This window comes from Centroberyx gerrardi, unplaced genomic scaffold, assembly GCF_048128805.1.
Source record: "Centroberyx gerrardi isolate f3 unplaced genomic scaffold, fCenGer3.hap1.cur.20231027 Scaffold_202, whole genome shotgun sequence".
NCBI lineage: Eukaryota > Metazoa > Chordata > Actinopteri > Beryciformes > Berycidae > Centroberyx > Centroberyx gerrardi.
In genome coordinates, this window is record NW_027605396.1 from 1 (window position 1) to 17750 (window position 17750).

General features: G+C 41.9%; 2 protein-coding genes across 2 annotated transcripts; both read left to right on the plus strand.

Moving 5' to 3' along the window:
* Positions 1 to 1090: 1090 nt before the first annotated feature.
* Positions 1091 to 2819, plus strand: LOC144538464 (AP-3 complex subunit sigma-2-like). The gene is made up of 2 exons (XM_078282517.1): positions 1091 to 1270; positions 1638 to 2819. Exons 1-2 carry the CDS (start codon positions 1091 to 1093, stop codon positions 1761 to 1763), a joined length of 306 nt encoding a protein of 101 aa, XP_078138643.1. The 3' UTR covers positions 1764 to 2819.
* Positions 2820 to 3126: 307 nt separating this feature from the next.
* On the plus strand, positions 3127 to 17658 carry LOC144538465 (aminopeptidase Ey-like; the record flags this gene model as incomplete). Its single annotated transcript, XM_078282518.1, has 15 exons — positions 3127 to 3302; positions 8774 to 9525; positions 9778 to 9920; positions 10500 to 10639; positions 10963 to 11089; positions 12329 to 12483; positions 13023 to 13136; positions 13357 to 13500; positions 14065 to 14130; positions 14839 to 14904; positions 15040 to 15215; positions 15564 to 15640; positions 15863 to 15996; positions 17258 to 17313; positions 17415 to 17658. Coding segments are annotated over exons 2-15 (2265 nt in total), but the record flags the coding sequence as incomplete, so codon positions are not given.
* Positions 17659 to 17750: the final 92 nt, after the last annotated feature.

A 17750-nucleotide genomic window follows, 5' to 3' on the forward strand; every position in this document is an offset into this window, starting at 1 on the left:
CCGAAAAGACAATTTTAGGCAAATGCAGGGGTGTAGGCACAAACACAGGGTCACAGACAGACGCAGACTGATCATGTATAATATATCCTATTTAGGTGTCATTATTTTAATGTGAAAGTTGCATATTGTAGCTTGAATTGTGGAAGCTAAAATTTGGATATACAATTATACATGATTGACAGTGCAGGCCAAGAGGGTTCTAAGAGTAAGGTAGTGTTAAATTGAAGTGCTGCAGTGTTCAGGCTTCATAGCAGCTTACTTGTCTCTTCCCGGAGCTCAGTGAGATGTGTTGCTGGAGGCTGATCAGACGCATCCACGGCCATCTTGATTGAATTTTCCCAGCAGGAAATTGATGTCATGTGGTGCTGAGGGGTTTGGGCCGAGGACTCGTTTGAAGTCGGCGCTGTGATCCGCCGAACAGGAATGTCCTCAAGATGAAACCTGGGAATCTCCCTCCCAGACAGAGGCCTTTGCTTTCTAACAGAGAGAACTCTTCCTGGCCGGACAGCGCTGTAGATGTGGTCAAACTGTAATTCATACACATTTGCAATATTCAACAGACAGTTTAAAGTTCTTTTTTTTTTTAAACAGAAAATTCTAATATGTCATGAACACACTGAATGAACTAATTCTTGAGCTTGGTTTATATTTGCTGTTGTATTCACAAGCCATCCAGTAAAATAGCAACTATTTTCTGTCTAAAAATGTGTTTTCACTGTCTAAGTTACTGAGCTGCTTTTCTTTTCTGCAGGCTGCATCACCAGTTTTTATGGGTTTATAGCATCTTTGTCCTCATGTCAACTCAGGAAACTGCTACCGATGTAGTCGTCTTTTTATTGTTCACATCGAGTTAATTTGTTACCAGCAATACAACAATTTTTAAATGCATTATTGAACACTATACATCATAATTGTACGGCTGCATGAGGCATGGTTTTTATTTGGAGCCGCCAATGTAGGACGTTGCCGAGTGCAACTTTAATTATTGAAGCATACATTTTACATTCATTATTTTATGTCTTTTGGCGGTGTATTCTAAATGTTAAGTTACATAAAAAGAGGCATTTCTTATGACAGTAAATGAGTTGGCATGTACGGCGGTGCACAGGGTTTTGCTGTAGTCTTACTGTGTGTTTCCTGCTGGGTTCTGCTCTGTCTGCAGGTCCATTACATCCTGCAGGAAGTGGTGATGGGAGGCATGGTGCTGGAGACCAACATGAATGAGATCGTAGCCCAGGTTGAGCTGCAGAACCGCATGGAGAAGTCAGAGGTCAGACTCTGCCGGCCACATGAATGCATTTTCATCCATCACCACAGTGGCTGACACATCACAAAATGCATCTTCCTCCGTTTTACTGCCAAACTAGATTTTAGCATCAAATAGGACTCCACATTTCCCAGCCTGGTTACCAGTATTTAGTAGACGGTGTAATGTATTCCCAGCCTGGTTACCACTAGACAGTGTAGCTTACTAGCCACAACCACAATTGGCCAGCATGGGGCCGGTGTTCATTTCACAACTTGGTGTGTGTCCTCTTTTGATTTTCATCACGCTGCACAGTTTTCACCTCTGTTACGCAACAGGTAATGAAAGATGTGTGATGTTGTGATGATATTGTTCTCTTTTGTTCGGACAGGGAGGGCTGTCGGCGGCACCGGCCCGCGCCGTCTCTGCCGTGAAGAACATGAACCTCCCGGAGATTCCCCGCAACATCAACATCGGAGACATCAATATCAAAGTGCCGAGCCTCTCCCCGTTCTGAGCGGACGGAGGGCGGCGTCCCGGCTGAACTCTGCAGGGCCGATGTACTACTGATGGCTTTGTTTCCCTGCAGCTCCCCTCCAACCAGCTCTGCTATTAACACGGAGCATACTGATGTTTTTATATATGTACTATGGAACCGCAGCAGCTTATTCTCGCCGCCATTCCCCCCCCCAACCCAATGTTTTTACATGTACGGGAGATGAGCTGTGGATTATTTTTGAGTTCTACTGTATTCAAGTTACAGATTACTCCAGTTTTGGGATTTGCACAACATTGTAAAGTTTGATGCTATGAAGCATAAAGAGTAATATTGACATCCGTGTATATTCTGCTATTCCTTTCATGTTTCGTTTTCTATTTCTCCATGTAGAGTTGTTTGTTTTCTTCTCATACAGTTTGCCTCTCTTCTTTCTAAATGAGCAGTGAAGTGTGTTGGCCCATAGTACTTATTTCCTGCATAACTTTTCCAAATCTCCCTAAAGTTCATCACTGGTTTTCCTGCCTGAGTTTTAAAAACCTCCCTTTGTGTCTGGAATGAGCTTATGGAGTCTGCAGACCTCACTGTAATATGATCCCGGGCTTCTGTATCCGACTATTATATTCTCAGATCTCGTACCTCTTGTTGTAAGTGTCCGTACTCTCACTATCTGGGGTCAGACTCTTCCTACATTTGTGCTGGACTGATTTCTTTAACCCATTTGTAATATATTACATGTGTGTTTCTAACTTCTTTGTGACTTGTGAATAATGTTATTGTTCTCCTGGGTGCAAAAATGCGGGCGCTGAGCACAAAAAATGTAAATGCTCTTTAGGTCCAGCCAAGTTTCAGTGTGTTGTGAAAGGCTCTTGCCAACATCTACTCTTAAGAGAAGCAGAAGGCTAACTGACCTTTTTTGGATCTCTAAATGATCTCTAAATGTTTATATGAAGTGTGTTTGTGTCTTATCGACTGTACCTAGCAATCTGATTAAGGGGTAGCGTTCTCTGAAGGGGGAAATCAATCAGTGTCAAAGACATTCCTCGCCAATGTAAATTAAATAAATGAAAAGACAGATCCCTGTGAGATTGACTTGTGTTTTTATCATGCACTGGCTCCTCCTTTACAACCCGGAATATGTCAAAGTCATGATGTTTCTGCGTCTGAGTCACCCGGCTGCGGTCGGCCAGCATCATGTGAACCTCCGCTACCGAAACCATCTGTACATTTTGTACCGCTAAGCATCTTCTGAGCCGGGTTCCTCCTGTTTAGTCCCATGCTTAGCCATAATGACTTCACAGTTTTGTTGATACAGGCGCATTCTTTCAACCCCCCTCCCACTAATTCAGGGAAGGTTTTTGTGGAACTGGAGGGATTTCCCCCCCCTCCCAACATCGCTCCTCTAGGAAAACCTGTGGTAGCTTTCACCACCTCCCACCTCCGCCCTCACAGATGGAGAAGGAGTGTTTCCCATCAGCCAGGATCATTCCAGCTCAACCTCCACGTCTCGCACAGTCTTAACACAGTGCCTGTAGTGGACATCCAGCTGCAGAGGGTTTGGTATGTAGTGTTTTCTCCTTTATCTGATATTTGAGAAGTTTGTGTTTATCCACTACACAGCGTCAAAAGTGGGTTAATTGCCAAGTTGCATGCTTTGTATGTTTCAGCTTGCCGTGGCAAAGTTGATGTAAACGTATCAGGCATTGGAGTTGCCTGTGTGTTACAGCGTTATTTCCCAGCTGGTGCAATATTTCCCTGCTGCTTTTACACAAAAGGAGGTTTCTCAGAAGTGGGTCCGCAGAGAGAAGTGGCTGTGGGGTTCTCAGGGTTGTGATTGAGCACCGACTTCAGTAAATGTGGTTTATATTTGCTGCACTGGTTTTTGCGACAATACCAGGTGTTAAAACTGGAAAGCAGCTTACCATGCGAAGCCTTGGCTTTCTCAGGACTCCAGGGTAATTGGAACTGTTGAGTGAATGGTCAGGCAGAGAGACAGATTTATCACTGGTCTGTAGCATGAATGCAGCTTAGACAGAATACATCCACAGTGAGTTATAGTTTTGTAAACACAGTGTATGGAAACAGTGACAGCATAACAAAGTCTGGGATAGGTTGGCATGAATCAGTGCCAAGTTATAAAGTCACAGATCCGGTTCATGACTGTTGCCTTTCTCTGTCTCTCTCTTTCTCCGTTTCATATCATCTGTTTAAAATGAAATACCTTTATAATAATCTACGAGTAACCGCACCTTGAAATGGTATGCATATTGTAAATGGAGTGCTTGTCAAATGCTTCCTGCTTTATTGAGTAGGAAGTAATTCATCCTGTCCTTCAGTCCCACTCTGACCATTAGGACTTCTTGGCTCTATGTGAGGTTTATCGGTCATCTGTCTTCTGTTCTGGGAAGCCGACATCCAGCACGGGATCTGCTGGATGTAAACTCTGCAGCTCCTTCAGCTGGGCCACTAACAGACTAGCCAGAGTTTATCTGACTAGCGTTGAGCTGGTAATGGTTACCACATGGCATTGATAGTGAAGGCCACAGGTTCATGTGCAAGTTGAGGTTGTGAAAAGGTGTTTCCTCACGTGTTTAAGATAGGATGAACTTCATTGATCCCTAACCTAATCGGGTCAAAGAATAGAGGTAAACAAAGAGTAAAAGAGGGAATGAGGGATATAAGTAAAATGAGAGTGTCTGTAATAGTAATCAAATGTTTCTTCATGATAGCCATAATAAAATTTACTTTAGGATGGCAAACACAACAGGGTGGTCACATGGTCCTCTTGTTGCCATTTCTTCACTTCAAATATGTGACTTTTGGACCCCAAGAAAAACATTTGCTCGGAACCCATGTTAAGTTGGTCTAAAGTGACAGTCAGGACATTAGAAACCATTACCCAACTGGAATGCTGATTCTATTCTATTGTTTTCACGCATTTACTATTTCAACAGTTTTATCATGTTTCAACTATGACATAATTAAACTTTGACCATTTGTATACACCGCACCTAGAACAGAACCTTTGCTGTGGTCCGTTTTAAGATTTGATGTTATTTTTGGAGTCACAAGTCATAGTTTAGTCATCATAAAATGACACATATGGACATGTCAGTGTTTACCTTTGTGTTTTGTAGCCATTGGTGGTCAGTGGTAAGACTCAGATTTAAGAAAAGGTTGCACTAAAACTTATTTTTTATGCTGACACAAGCCTTATTCTAAACATTGGTCACCTAATATTGGGACATTTTGGCTAAAATGTAATGATTCTTTTTATATTTATTCCACATTTATTTTCTCAAGGACTGATAGCAATACAGCCCACCACAGCTCAACGATTATAGAAGGAACATTCCGTTATGATTATGATTTAAGATGATCATTATCGCAATCATTTTTAGGAAGTAATTATAGTTAGTAATTATTTGTAAATGAGCATTACGACAGCAGCAAATTAGTGTCTGGGAACTTAGTGTATTTCAACTGATATCTTAACATTTTCCAAATGCAGAAAATACCTGTTGAGAAATGAACTGTAGGTGCCTTCCTCCTTTTGGCATGGCCTGGCAGAAGCGCAGACTGCTGACTGGGTCTAGTATGTTTCATATTAGAGAGCAATCCTTTAGAATAGAATGTCTTAAGTTTGTGTGGTCTTAGGCTGCGGTGGATTTAATCAAGTCCATTATATCCAGATGTTCAGGCCTTATGGGATCCCAAACTCACATAGCCGATGTGAGTTTGGGATCCCATGAGTTTCTCTACTAACATGATACGGTAGTAGATAAAGTTGCATGTCAATTTTTTTTAAAGCCTTAAGGGCTCATTGATCTTTGCTCTGCAGGTCCCTGCTTCATAATAAAATGTTTGAATAGTCTTAAGCATGTCTTGTCACTGCTCTCGCCTACTGCTGCCTGACTAGAGAGTAGGCTGAAATCCCTTCTGGCCAACCGTTTACCTGTCCAGACTGTCCAGTTTGTTGGGATACAAAGGCTGCATTGTTAGAATTCATTGGAATTCAAATTTGCATCTTCACATCTTGCTGTGACCTGCGCTGTTGAGCTTGTTCCTCCAAAATGTCTTCATACTCTGGATCTGAGTCGGGCTCGAACATGTAGCATGTCTTGGAGCGGCAGCCATTATGCTAATGTCTTCTTGTTAGTTTGCTCTCTCCAAAGGAGGAGGGGGCGGGCCTTCCAGAACGGCCAGCCAATCAGAGCAGTAGCTCATTAGCATAAGAAGCTGCTTAGCCTATGTAAAACGATATTGTCTTGTAGGTTAACTGGTGCGCAAATCAGATGTGTATCACAAGAGCATGATAACTAATTGAGGCTACTATGTTAGCTAGCTAATAAGCTGTCATCTAAACACAAAATTGCTCAGATTCATCAGTGGTGAAACGCTCGCTTCCCGGTCAAAAATAACACAGAAATGAACCAAGACGCACGTTTAGATATACAAGCAGCTGTTCACAACTGCTGCCCAAGAGTTAAGGACCTCCACTATGGCGGTTTACGTCACCTGAAAGCCCTGCTCTATACTGCAGTGTTTTAGAACTGTATTATCACGGCACATGGCCTTACATCAGCTGAACCAGCACAGTTACTGATAACTCTGGGTGTTTCTGTTCTGTTCCCTGAACGCTGATTATATGATGATGCAGAGCAGGAGGAAATACAGGCTATCAGATAAAAAGGGAGGGAGGATTATGTCACTGGAAAACATTTTCACTGTCAGGGTGTTATAACTTTAAATAGGCTAGTAAATGTGATGTCTTCCACTGTCCCCTCACGTGAGGGCCTATCCTGAGTTTCAGTATGCACTGTACTACTATGTTAGGTGTTACCACTGATTCCTGTGTAATTATTGATCTCGGAAATTAAAGTGATTCAGATTTTGATGATGTAGAGTGGGAAGTATAGAGTCTATGTCCCTCAAAGGGGAGAATTATGTCACTGGAAAGTTTTGGTGCAGTCACATGAAGATGCTGTAATTATGTTGCAGTCAGTTCATGATAACCATCGGAATGACTACGGTTAAAAGCCTGCTTCCTGCTTTCAAACTCATTTGAAGCTATCGAGACACCGTGATTCAACTCGACGATTCGTGATTCTACTGACTTTGGTTGATAATATTACTTCATAGGGAAGTGTGAATGTTTTTTTCCCCTGACCTGTCATTCTTATATCAGTACTCAGCTTCTTAGAATTCATTATGAATAAATTCCAGCCTTCTGCTCTCTGTACACCGGCTAGATGCAGGAACTGCAGATTATCCATTATAACATTTATGGACCTTGTTTTATTGAATCTCCGTGTCAATGTTTCCAAAGATATGATGAACATTTATGTTCTTCCAGTATATGAGCCTGGACTACATAAAAAGCGTTGGACAGCAGGGATTAAAGATTATCGGGGCAATATATCATCATATCAATCATCCAGATATGTTCATGTCTATTCAGTCTCCTATTGGCTACCATCTCTTACACACATGCTCCTGATTGGTGGATGCATCTTATTGTTCAGGCAGTTTCTCTGTTATCTATTAAAACAGATTTAGCTGTTGTTCCCCACTATTCTGTTAGCTTTAAATGTTCGGTGTGTCTAGAAAAATCTAGACACACCCTTTAACTACCGTGACAGAATTGACTTTCAAATTAAATGTAATGGACAAACATCTAGCCAAAATAATCAATTCATTAACACAAATGCATAGGGACAAAATCAAGGGTGCAAGTGCATCAACAAAAAACAAAGGGTTAAACGTCAATGTTAGACGTCAAAGTTCATGCTTTCATCAGTGTTCTATGGAGATCAAACACACCGCTCATTAAGATAAGACTTCCTACCTAGATGAGAGAATTGACAACAGGTGAGTCACTTCGACTTCCTCACACTTACCAATACATAGATCAACCTAGCTTATCAACCAGAGGTGGAGATCTGAGATCAGTCAGTGACTACAGCCCCCCGCAGTGAACCCACAGCATTCTGACTTCACAAGCAAAGCAATGTATAAACATATCAATAAAGTAAACAGAACCCAGAGAATCAAAACTGCCAGAATCCATAATTTAGCCCCCCTCAACAGCAATGATACAATAAAAACAAATAATCGATTTCAATAATCTCTTCCATTTGTGCGCCCTACCATTGCCACTCCTCAGCAGACATATTAATTGGGTCAAATGCACTAAAACTTTCCTGTCACATGTCTACCCCATTCCCACACACAAAATGCTTGTGCGGACAGTTTAGTAGATCAGAATTGGCACTTTGACGTGTGCAACGGCACCAGACACACTTACTGTCACTCACACTGACAATACTGTATGGCCCTCAGTGCGATACCCAGAGAAGCACTTCTTGAATATTTAAAGGTTTTGCTTGTAGCATGTTTAAACATATATCATTGTCATATTAATTATGATACTTTGTATAATCACCGTTAACAAATTAGATGATTGGTAGCCTCTATCTCTCGCCAGTGGTACTGTTAATATTAGTGTTCATTTAAGACCACATTTCTCATAAACCCCAGTTTCTCCCCGTTGCAAAGAGGATGTTGCTATTTGTCCCCTCCCCCTGGTTCATGTCTTTCACTTTACTGAAGAGGTTAAACATGTTGGAAGTGATTTGTCCATTGCCCTTTCACTTCTTCCACCATCTGCCATTACCATAAACTTTGAATATTCTAGCTCCAGTTGCTCTAGAACAACGTCCTCACCCTGTTGTGTTCTGTAGTATCTCTTTGTGTTCTAAAGCAATCCAGCAGTTGTAGAGGCTGCCAATGTCTTGTTGGTGTCTTTTTTGTTTTATGGTCATTATACAAATGTTTCAAAATCAATGTGGTAATAATTTATTGATGTTAAATTGCTACACATGGCGCTTTTAACAATTAAACATTAATGACAATTTGGAACATGGCCTTTAGATTGTACTGTGCACCACTACGTGACATTTAGGAATCTGAGAATTGGTGAGCTGCGGACTGGATGACTGAGGTCTTTCGATCTTTCCATCTCTCCTTAGGTGTTATGGAAATGTGTTTTTTGCCATGTTAATAGCTCAGCCATTAACCGAGCAGGGAAGAGACCTTCTGCCTTAAAAGAACACAGACTGAGATCCCTCAGATTTCTGCTCTGACCTCCTCTATCGGCCATGGGGAAAGGCTACTACATCAGTAAAAACCTGGGCCTGGCAGCGATCGTCCTGGCTGCTGTCGCTGTGGCTACCATCATAGCTCTGTCTGTAGTCTATGACCAGGAGAAGGCTAGGAACCAAAGGAGGCCTGGAGATGGAGCAGCAGGCAGCACCACCATGCCTACACCCTCTACCACCTCCTTCTCCTCCACCACCCCCTCCACCCCTAAGGAGCCCTGGGAGCGCTACAGACTCCCCGACTCCCTCTCCCCCGTCTCCTACAATGTGACCCTGTGGCCTCGGCTGGAGCCCGACGCCGGCGGCCTGTACGTCTTCAGCGGACGCTCGGCGGTGGTCTTCAGATGCGAGAAGGAAACCGACCTCATCCTCATCCACTCCAACAAGCTGAACCTCACCACCTTCCAGGGACACCACGCCAAGCTGAGTGACCTGGACGGAGCGGCCGCGCCCGGCATACAGAAGTCTTGGCTGGTGGTGAAGACGGAGTATCTGGTTCTTCAGCTGAACGGCAGACTAGCCGTAGGAAGGTCCTACGTTCTTTACACTGAGTTCCAGGGGGAGCTGGCAGACGACCTGGAGGGCTTCTATAGGAGCGAATACATGGACGACGGTGTGAAGAAGTAAGCAACCTTTCACACGTAGCAAAAGAATAAGACTAAAACTAAATCTAAGACTAAGAAAAATAATAATTTTTAGAATATGTTTTAAACTGACATGCCTTGCTTGTGAATGTTTACACAGTGCACCGTGATTCTCCTCTTTAGAGGCAGTTCATTTTCATGGTTACACTGTTCCTCCTGTTGGGACTTTGGAGTATGTGTCGTTGGATTAATGTTGATTCTGTGTTAATATTTAATTGGGACATTTTCCAGAGTTGTCGCTACCTCGCAGATGCAGGCGACGCACGCCAGGAAAGCCTTCCCCTGCTTTGACGAGCCAGCAATGAAAGCCGTCTTCAACATCACCATCATCCACGACCGGGACACCGTGGCTCTGTCCAACAGCAGGGACATCGGTCGGTTTCAGAATCAAGGAGTCCCTTTTAATTCCTTTTACACTCAGTGGAAGCAGATTACATTAGATTAAATTACCTTAGATTCAACTAGATGAAACTTTTGTGGGGAAACCGGGTCAATGTAGAAGCAAATAATAAGATAAAGATAAGAATAGAACAAATACACATATTGAAGATAATACAGTAAATAATTGCAACACAAAGTACACAAATGGTGGATAATACAAGATGTTAAATAAAACGAAGCTCATGAATGTCAGCTTGAAGTCAATGTTCAAGTGAGGAGTGCAGTGAAGTGGGCAGTGGTTAATGTACTGCGGGTGAGTAATTCCTGACAAGTCAAGTCAAATTTTAGCAAACATTGCATTACACAGCAACAAAGGGCACAAATAGAGAAAAGAACAAGAGAGAACAAAGACATCACAAATTCTGAGATATAAGGCCTCTGTGTTTGTGTGTGAGAGAAAGATTTTGACTCTAAATAATAAATAACTTAGGCAACATGTCATGAGAATATCAACAACTAAATGTTAATGCTAACAGAGACTCTGAGTCCAACTCTTCCCTCTTCCTCTCCAGATGTTGCCGACTCTGTCATTGATGGCGTTGCTGTCAGAAAGACCACGTTTGAGCCCACAGAGAGAATGTCCACATATCTGCTGGCGTTCATCGTCAGCGACTTCGCTTACATTGAATCAACCCAAGACAACAATGTGATGGTAAGAAAGCAGTTTTGTGAGGGCATTACACCATTTTAAAATCTGACTGCAAAATACAGTTTTAGTTTCTAACATTACATTTCATATTTTAGACATTTAGCTGACTCTCTTATCCAGAGTAACTTGCAATGAGGTCAACAGCAGAATTCAATTCAATTCAAGCAACGAATATTATGGATGACAAGGGTCAGAGGTCACAGTAAAGTATTCTGTAACCCCAGAATGATCATATCAGAGAGAAAAAAATAAAAATAAAAATAAGAGCTGAGGAAGGGATTTTTTGTTCAGTTAGTGCTGACTCAAAGCTTCTACATTCTTTACAGGTTCGAATTTGGGCTCGAAGAAAAGCCATTGATGACGGGCAGGGTGCCTATGCTCTCAATGTTACAGGACCCATTCTTAAATTCTATGAGCGCTACTACAACGCAACGTATCCCCTCTCCAAGTCAGGTAGGATAACTCTGCATCAAGATCACTGGCAAACGTTTGCCAATGAAAAACTAAAATGAATTACATTTCCATAATCTCACTGTGCTAGCATTCAGGCTTTGCATTTGGGAAGTTCTACAGCTTGTGTTCACTGTGTTCAGGCTTTGCACATTTACCTTTTAGTATTCTTATGCAGAGAGACTTCCAAAGATCGCAACAGTAGGATAAGCTTCAATTCCTAGATCACCAACATTACAAGCAACCAATACAAGGTCAAGGGTCAGACTAAGTCACAGCACCCAGACAGTAGATGGAACAAATATTACTCTGACCCTAGAATGGTTCTCAAAGCTACTGTATTTTACCTGGGCACCGTTTTCATTCAACCATTATTTAAATCTTGGGAGACACATTGAGGATGGGTTTCTCAGTGACAATGGTGCCAAGAATTACAATGAGCAATTAAAAACAACATTATCTAAATAGAATGTAAAATACACACATGTATGTATATATATATATATATATATATATATATATATATATATATATATATATATATATATAAACAGACACATTATGTCACAAATACATACACAATCCACAGAAACTTAGGAGGCATACATGCAAATATACACAACACAGTGCAAACACAATCAAAGTCGAAGGTAAAGAACAGGTATCAACAGGCTATTTAAAACAGGTACAGTTAGATACCTCTTGAGACTAGATGAGACCACTGAACAGACTCACAGGTATCGGTGTTTCAAGTTTTAACAGGTTTTGCAAAAGCAGGAGCTAAAAGCGGTTTCAGAATTGACGCTAGGAACCTGAAGCATGATGTTGTTGGAAGAACGAGTCTGGTAGGGCCCAGTGCTCCAGATTTGAAATATAAGGAGGTAATCTCCCATGTGCCAGTGCTTGTCCCGCCTCATATAGATTACCTGAAATATAACACTGGAGCACTCATTCAAGTCTGCATGTTTGTACAAACTTGAACGAATGGTGGATGGGTGGATCAGGTGTATGCCAAATTTACCAGTACGCCCTCATGATGCAGAAAAAAGTATATAATGGCAATAAGCAAAACAACATTAAATTGCCAAATGTTTTAATGGTGTGGTGTGATGCTCTATCTATCCAAGAGATAATGGATCGCATTGGGGCTAGGCCTATACTGTAAGTGCATACATTTTTAGCCTTAGCGGTCCATTTCTCGGGCACCTGAATTTGACTTCCTGATGTCCTTGTCCTCTCCAGATCAGATAGCGCTGCCTGACTTCAACGCCGGTGCAATGGAGAACTGGGGCCTGGTGACGTACAGGGAGACGGCCCTGCTGTATGACCCCATCATCTCCTCCACTGGAAACAAAGAGAGGGTTGTCACTGTCATCTCCCACGAACTCGCCCACATGGTGAGCTACCACATTTCTGTCAAACCACTGACATCACATCCTGTATGACATCACCACATGGCATGTGGTGGCACACTAACGCAATTTAGAGGTGGTAAGACCTGTAGCTACAAGTTTAAATACTCTCTAGAAAAAGCAAAAAGGGTAGGCTACATACCAAATGTGCTTCCTCCACAGCTTTTGCTCGTTTGAAGTTAACATTGAGACAAGTTTACATCGCTAGCTTAGCTACAACACTAGCAACTTCTCAGAGTAAATTTGAGTTAATACACACTCTATGGGTAAATTAAATGAACAAGATGAAACTGGATGAAAACTCTGTGGGGGGTAATAACGGCCGCTGCACATTGTTTAAACCTCACCTTTGTAAAGTTTTGTTTTGCTAGCTAGCTAACTGTAGCAGCTGCCTTCTTGTTCCTATGGCAGCAAAAAAAAGTGAGCACCGATGCCAGGCTCCGCCCCAGCGAAATGTGACTGGTTTCCCTGCCTGTCTCCTGGTGTGTTTCCTTACCTGTCTCTGGGTGTGTTGTGTTCTCCAGTGGTTTGGGAACTTGGTGACTCTGAGGTGGTGGAATGACCTGTGGTTAAACGAGGGCTTCGCCTCCTATGTGGAATACCTGGGAGCTAACCATGCCGAGCCCACCTGGGACATTGTAAGAATAATGGCTGTACCTTTAAGAGACTGTCACAGCGAGTCTACACACACCTAATAAAACATGTATGTTTCAATCTTTATGTTCATGATGGACCCTGTGTAGTATGAGAGAGGCAGGGGGTTTCGTAATCATATTTCCTCTGGCAGTGTGGCAGTAGCCTGTACTGACATGTTGGTTTAGCTGGCTGGTTCTTACTCATCTCTCTGCTCGGCTACAGAAAGAGCAGATCATTCTCTATGAAGTCCACAAGGTGTTTGCTGTGGACGCCCTGGCCTCCTCCCACCCACTGTCCCGCCGAGAGGAGGAGGTCAATGATCCTGCCCAGATCAGCGAGATGTTCAACACCATCTCCTACAGCAAGGTCTGATCCTCTGCTAGGGTTTCATACAGGATCTGATACTGGATCTTATCAATGATGTTTCCCCCATATATATATATTATATACATATCATTTTGCAACAGAACTCTTCATTTACTTTGGGGAGTAAGTAATCTTCATGATTTACTTCATCTGATGAACCATCACAACTGTCACATTTTTTTCAATAAGTTGCTCTTACACAATACAACACTGGCTCTCAACCTTGGTGGCAGGCAACCCCCCAAAACAAGGCAATGCCTCCTTGTGAGAATGGAGCACTTTGAATCAAAATGATGATTTCTATTTTCCATTTTCAGACAATAATTAAAATCATGAAAATACATTTATACAATGCAAATATATGATTTTCACATTCCATCATCTCTCAATGCCCAAAAATCAGTTTTGAGAACCACCGCAATACAAAATGTTTTAATTTCTATTCTAAGCATATGTATCAACAGGCCAAAAAAATTTAATATCAGCCTTGGATTGAATGCAAGATTCTTTGCTCTGATGAGAAGTTCAGACTAATGAGTTTCTGTGTGTTTGTGCTGTTCCCAGGGGGCAGCGGTGCTGATGATGCTGTCTGAGTTCCTGACTGAGCCTGTGTTTGCCAGAGGACTCAGTGTGAGTATTAACTCTGAAGACATCATCACTCTATTACTATATGACTGCTACTGTGGTGTGTAAGTTGTGTGTGTGCACTTGTGGTGGTGATGGTCTGTGTGGGTATGACCAAAAATGCTAAATGCGTCAGATGGTCACTGACTATCTGTCTGCTGCTTGCCTACCTGTTGTGTGTATGTGTGTATGAAATGCATTCCCCTGAAACCTTTTAGATAAAAGTTATTTCAGAGTGTTATTTTAAATACATGAGAAATAATGCTTAAATGATTCCTCTGGTGTTGGTGAAAGTTAGTCTCAATTTCCAGATTGGCTTCTCTCCCTTATGAAATTGCTGTTGCTTTTAGTTTTTTCCTTTTATATTTTACATAATTATCCTAATGTTTGAAAACAGCAGCGTAGCAGAGACCAAACTAGCTTGTTGTTTATCGGTAGCTCAGGAGGTGGGACGAATTGTGGAATGATAAATCTAGCTTACTCCATGGACTACTTTCAGTGTAGTTGAAGTGCTACATAAGGCAAGACTTCCGAACTAAACAGACCCAACCGTTCAGGTTGAGGGCTTTCTGAGCATGTGCATTGATTTTAAAAAGTGCCGCTTTCGTCAGTCAGGAACTACTTTTCATTTACGAATAAAATGTATATTGTATGCATTCCCTATCACTGTTACTGATGGCTGGCCTGGTGTTTCTCACTACTTTCTCTCCTCAGTCTTACCTGAATAAGTTTGCCTTCAGCAACACGGTGTATACAGATCTATGGGACCATCTCCAACAGGTTGGTTTGATGACAAACAAACTTAACAGACACAACTTTCAACAGCGACTCAGTTCATTATTTTATAAGGAATATGAATGCTGTTGGTGTGTGTGTGTGTATGTTCATATATGCCTGCCGTCTGTCTGTTGCCAGGCAGTAGAAAACACACCAGGTATGCATCTTCCACACACCATCCACGACATCATGAACCGCTGGACTCTCCAGATGGGGTTCCCAGTGGTGACCATCGACACCCGGACAGGAGGTATCACCCAGAAACACTTCCTGCTGGACCCAGAATCTGTAGTGGACCAGCCCTCTCAGTTCAAGTAGGAATCAGTTTTACCTTATCCTGTAAGTTCCATGTACAGGATATATGAAGAGTTTCATTCCAAAAACGATATCTTCCATTTGGGAAAACTGACCCCTACTTTCACAAAGCGATAGCTGGCATGAAAGCAAACACACTGTGGCTTGCTGTTATGAGGCGTCTTCAGACCTCTGCATCAGTGGTGGGTTCAAAGTCCTGACTGAAGCAAAGTCTTGCCAAAATGGATGTATAATGTTTTGGAATTAAACCCTAGATATAGTATATATAAAATGTATGCTTGTTAAAACCAGCATCACCATTCAACTTTTACATTTACTCATCTGTCTTTTTCTGTGTTTCTGTCCAGTTACACCTGGTTTGTGCCAATTAAATGGATGAAGAGAGGCGTGGAGCAGGAGCAGTACTGGCTCCTTCAAAACACAGGTACAGTCATGTTAACCCCCGCTGTGGTCCGGGGATTTAAACCAGTGCTGGTCTGTCACTGATGTGAGCCTCCATTATTACTGATGATTTCACCAGCAAGATCATTCTGTAATCTGTAATTATGTTAACTACTGTACAAACTTGACATGTATTGTAGACACAGAAACATGGATGACAGGACAGTGCAATTTATTAATACACAGGGTATGATGTTTTTACCAGACACCCACAGTCCGATGAGAGCATCAGGAGAGGACTGGGTGCTGGCCAACACCAATGTGTCTGGATACTTCAGGGTGAACTATGACCCTGATAACTGGGAGCGTCTCCTCCACCTGCTCAACACCAACCACCAGGTGAGTCACTCACCTCCTCACCTGTCTAATGCTAATGTCTTTAATTACAATGTAAATGCAAGAATATTACATGAATTTTGAGGGTATCTGTGAGCCCTTAAAATGTCAGAAAAAGTCTTAAATTATCTAAATTTAAGGTTTTAAAAAGTATTACAATGTTTTCAATCCATATTAGAGGTTGTTTGTATTGACAGGTTTCTTTGCGCTTCATCTCCACTCTTAGATTAATACAGAACAGGGTTAGTAGTACAGTATGCATCCTACCTGCTTTACTAAACACAATTGGACTTCATGTCTCTTAACAAATCTTTTCCTATTGTCGTTTATCTTATTCTGCTCATTTATAGTTTCAGAGCTTTCATTAGTTATGTTAAATCAGTAATATGCTGGCTTTGCCAGCTTTGTTTCTTTATTTTGGATTTTACATTGGTCTTAAATTCAATTCCAGGTAGCATTCAATTTGGCTTTCTGAAACCTGCAGCCAGCCTGATTGTATGCATGATAATAATGAAAAAAAAAATGTATCCTGAGTTTTTGCTGAGTCAGCAGCTGCTCTGTTTGCTCCAAGTTTGTGTGTGGTTGTGAGTTATATACAGATAGCGAAGCCACCAGATGTGTTTGGTTATTTGTGTGTGTGTTGTTTTGACCCTGGTCAGGTGGTGTTTGACCTCACTGTGTTCTGCATTAATCTATTTTTTGTTTGTAATTTTGTTAATGTGCGATGGGCCTGTAGGTCGCTGGTAGGATTTCGGTTTGAATCCTGGACCAGCTGGAAAAATCTGAGTGAGGAAAGTGAATATAAAATGCTCTCCGTTAACAGCTACTGTTGACGTGCCCTTGAGCAAATCACTAAACTACTACCTGCTCCAGTGGAGCTGCTCAGTAACCAACAGTAGAAGACTGTGGTTGTACTGGGCAGCTCCCAGTGTGAATGTCTGAAACTGTTTGAATGTGGAGCTGAGAAAGAGCAGGGAGCTCAGTCAACCTTCCCTTTAAAAATGAAGGTTAAAAACCTAGCGAACATCAGCTATCAGGCATATGGAGACATGCAGGAGCCATGTCTTGTCATTTGATCTGTCATGTACGTAATTGACCACTATATAGGTCAGATCGACTCCTGTCTGTTCCTGTGCTCCGATATCAATATCACCATACAATGCTAGTTTGTATTGCAAACAAACAAATAAATCAAATGTGTGTGTGAGTGTGTGTGGTATGTGTGAGTGGTAAGAGGCTCACTAATCCTCTTCATCTCCTTCAGGCTATACCAATCATCAACAGAGCACAGATCGTGGATGATGCCTTCAACCTGGCCAGGTGAAAACATTTTCTCACACACTAACACACTCTCACACATTACCTCTTCCACTACTTGGTAGTGTGTGTAAAGCATGTGAATGATTTGTTCTTCTCTGTAGAGCCAAAGTAATCAATACAACGTTGGCCCTGAGAACCACCAAGTTCCTGTTCAATGAGACAGACTACGTCCCCTGGGAGTCAGCGCTGAGAAACCTCAACTACTACATCTTCATGTTCGACCGCACTGAGGTGTACGGCGTTTTACAGGTCAGTGCTGCAGCACTGATACTGATACTGATACTGAGGCCAATACTGTTACTGATAATGATACTGATACTAAAACCAATACCACTACTGCTAATAGTAATACTGATACTAATATTAATACTAATAGCACTATTAATATTAATATTAATGCCAGTACTGATACCAATACTTATACTGATACTAATAAT

Excerpts from the sequence above, each read along its gene's own strand:
- LOC144538464 (XM_078282517.1), top strand. The coding sequence starts at position 1,091 with ATGTACGGCGGTGCACAGGGTTTTGCTGTAGTCTTACTGTGTGTTTCC. Across the intron at positions 1,271-1,637 it reads ACCGCATGGAGAAGTCAGAG|GGAGGGCTGTCGGCGGCACC; the intron begins GTCAGACTCTGC and ends TTGTTCGGACAG.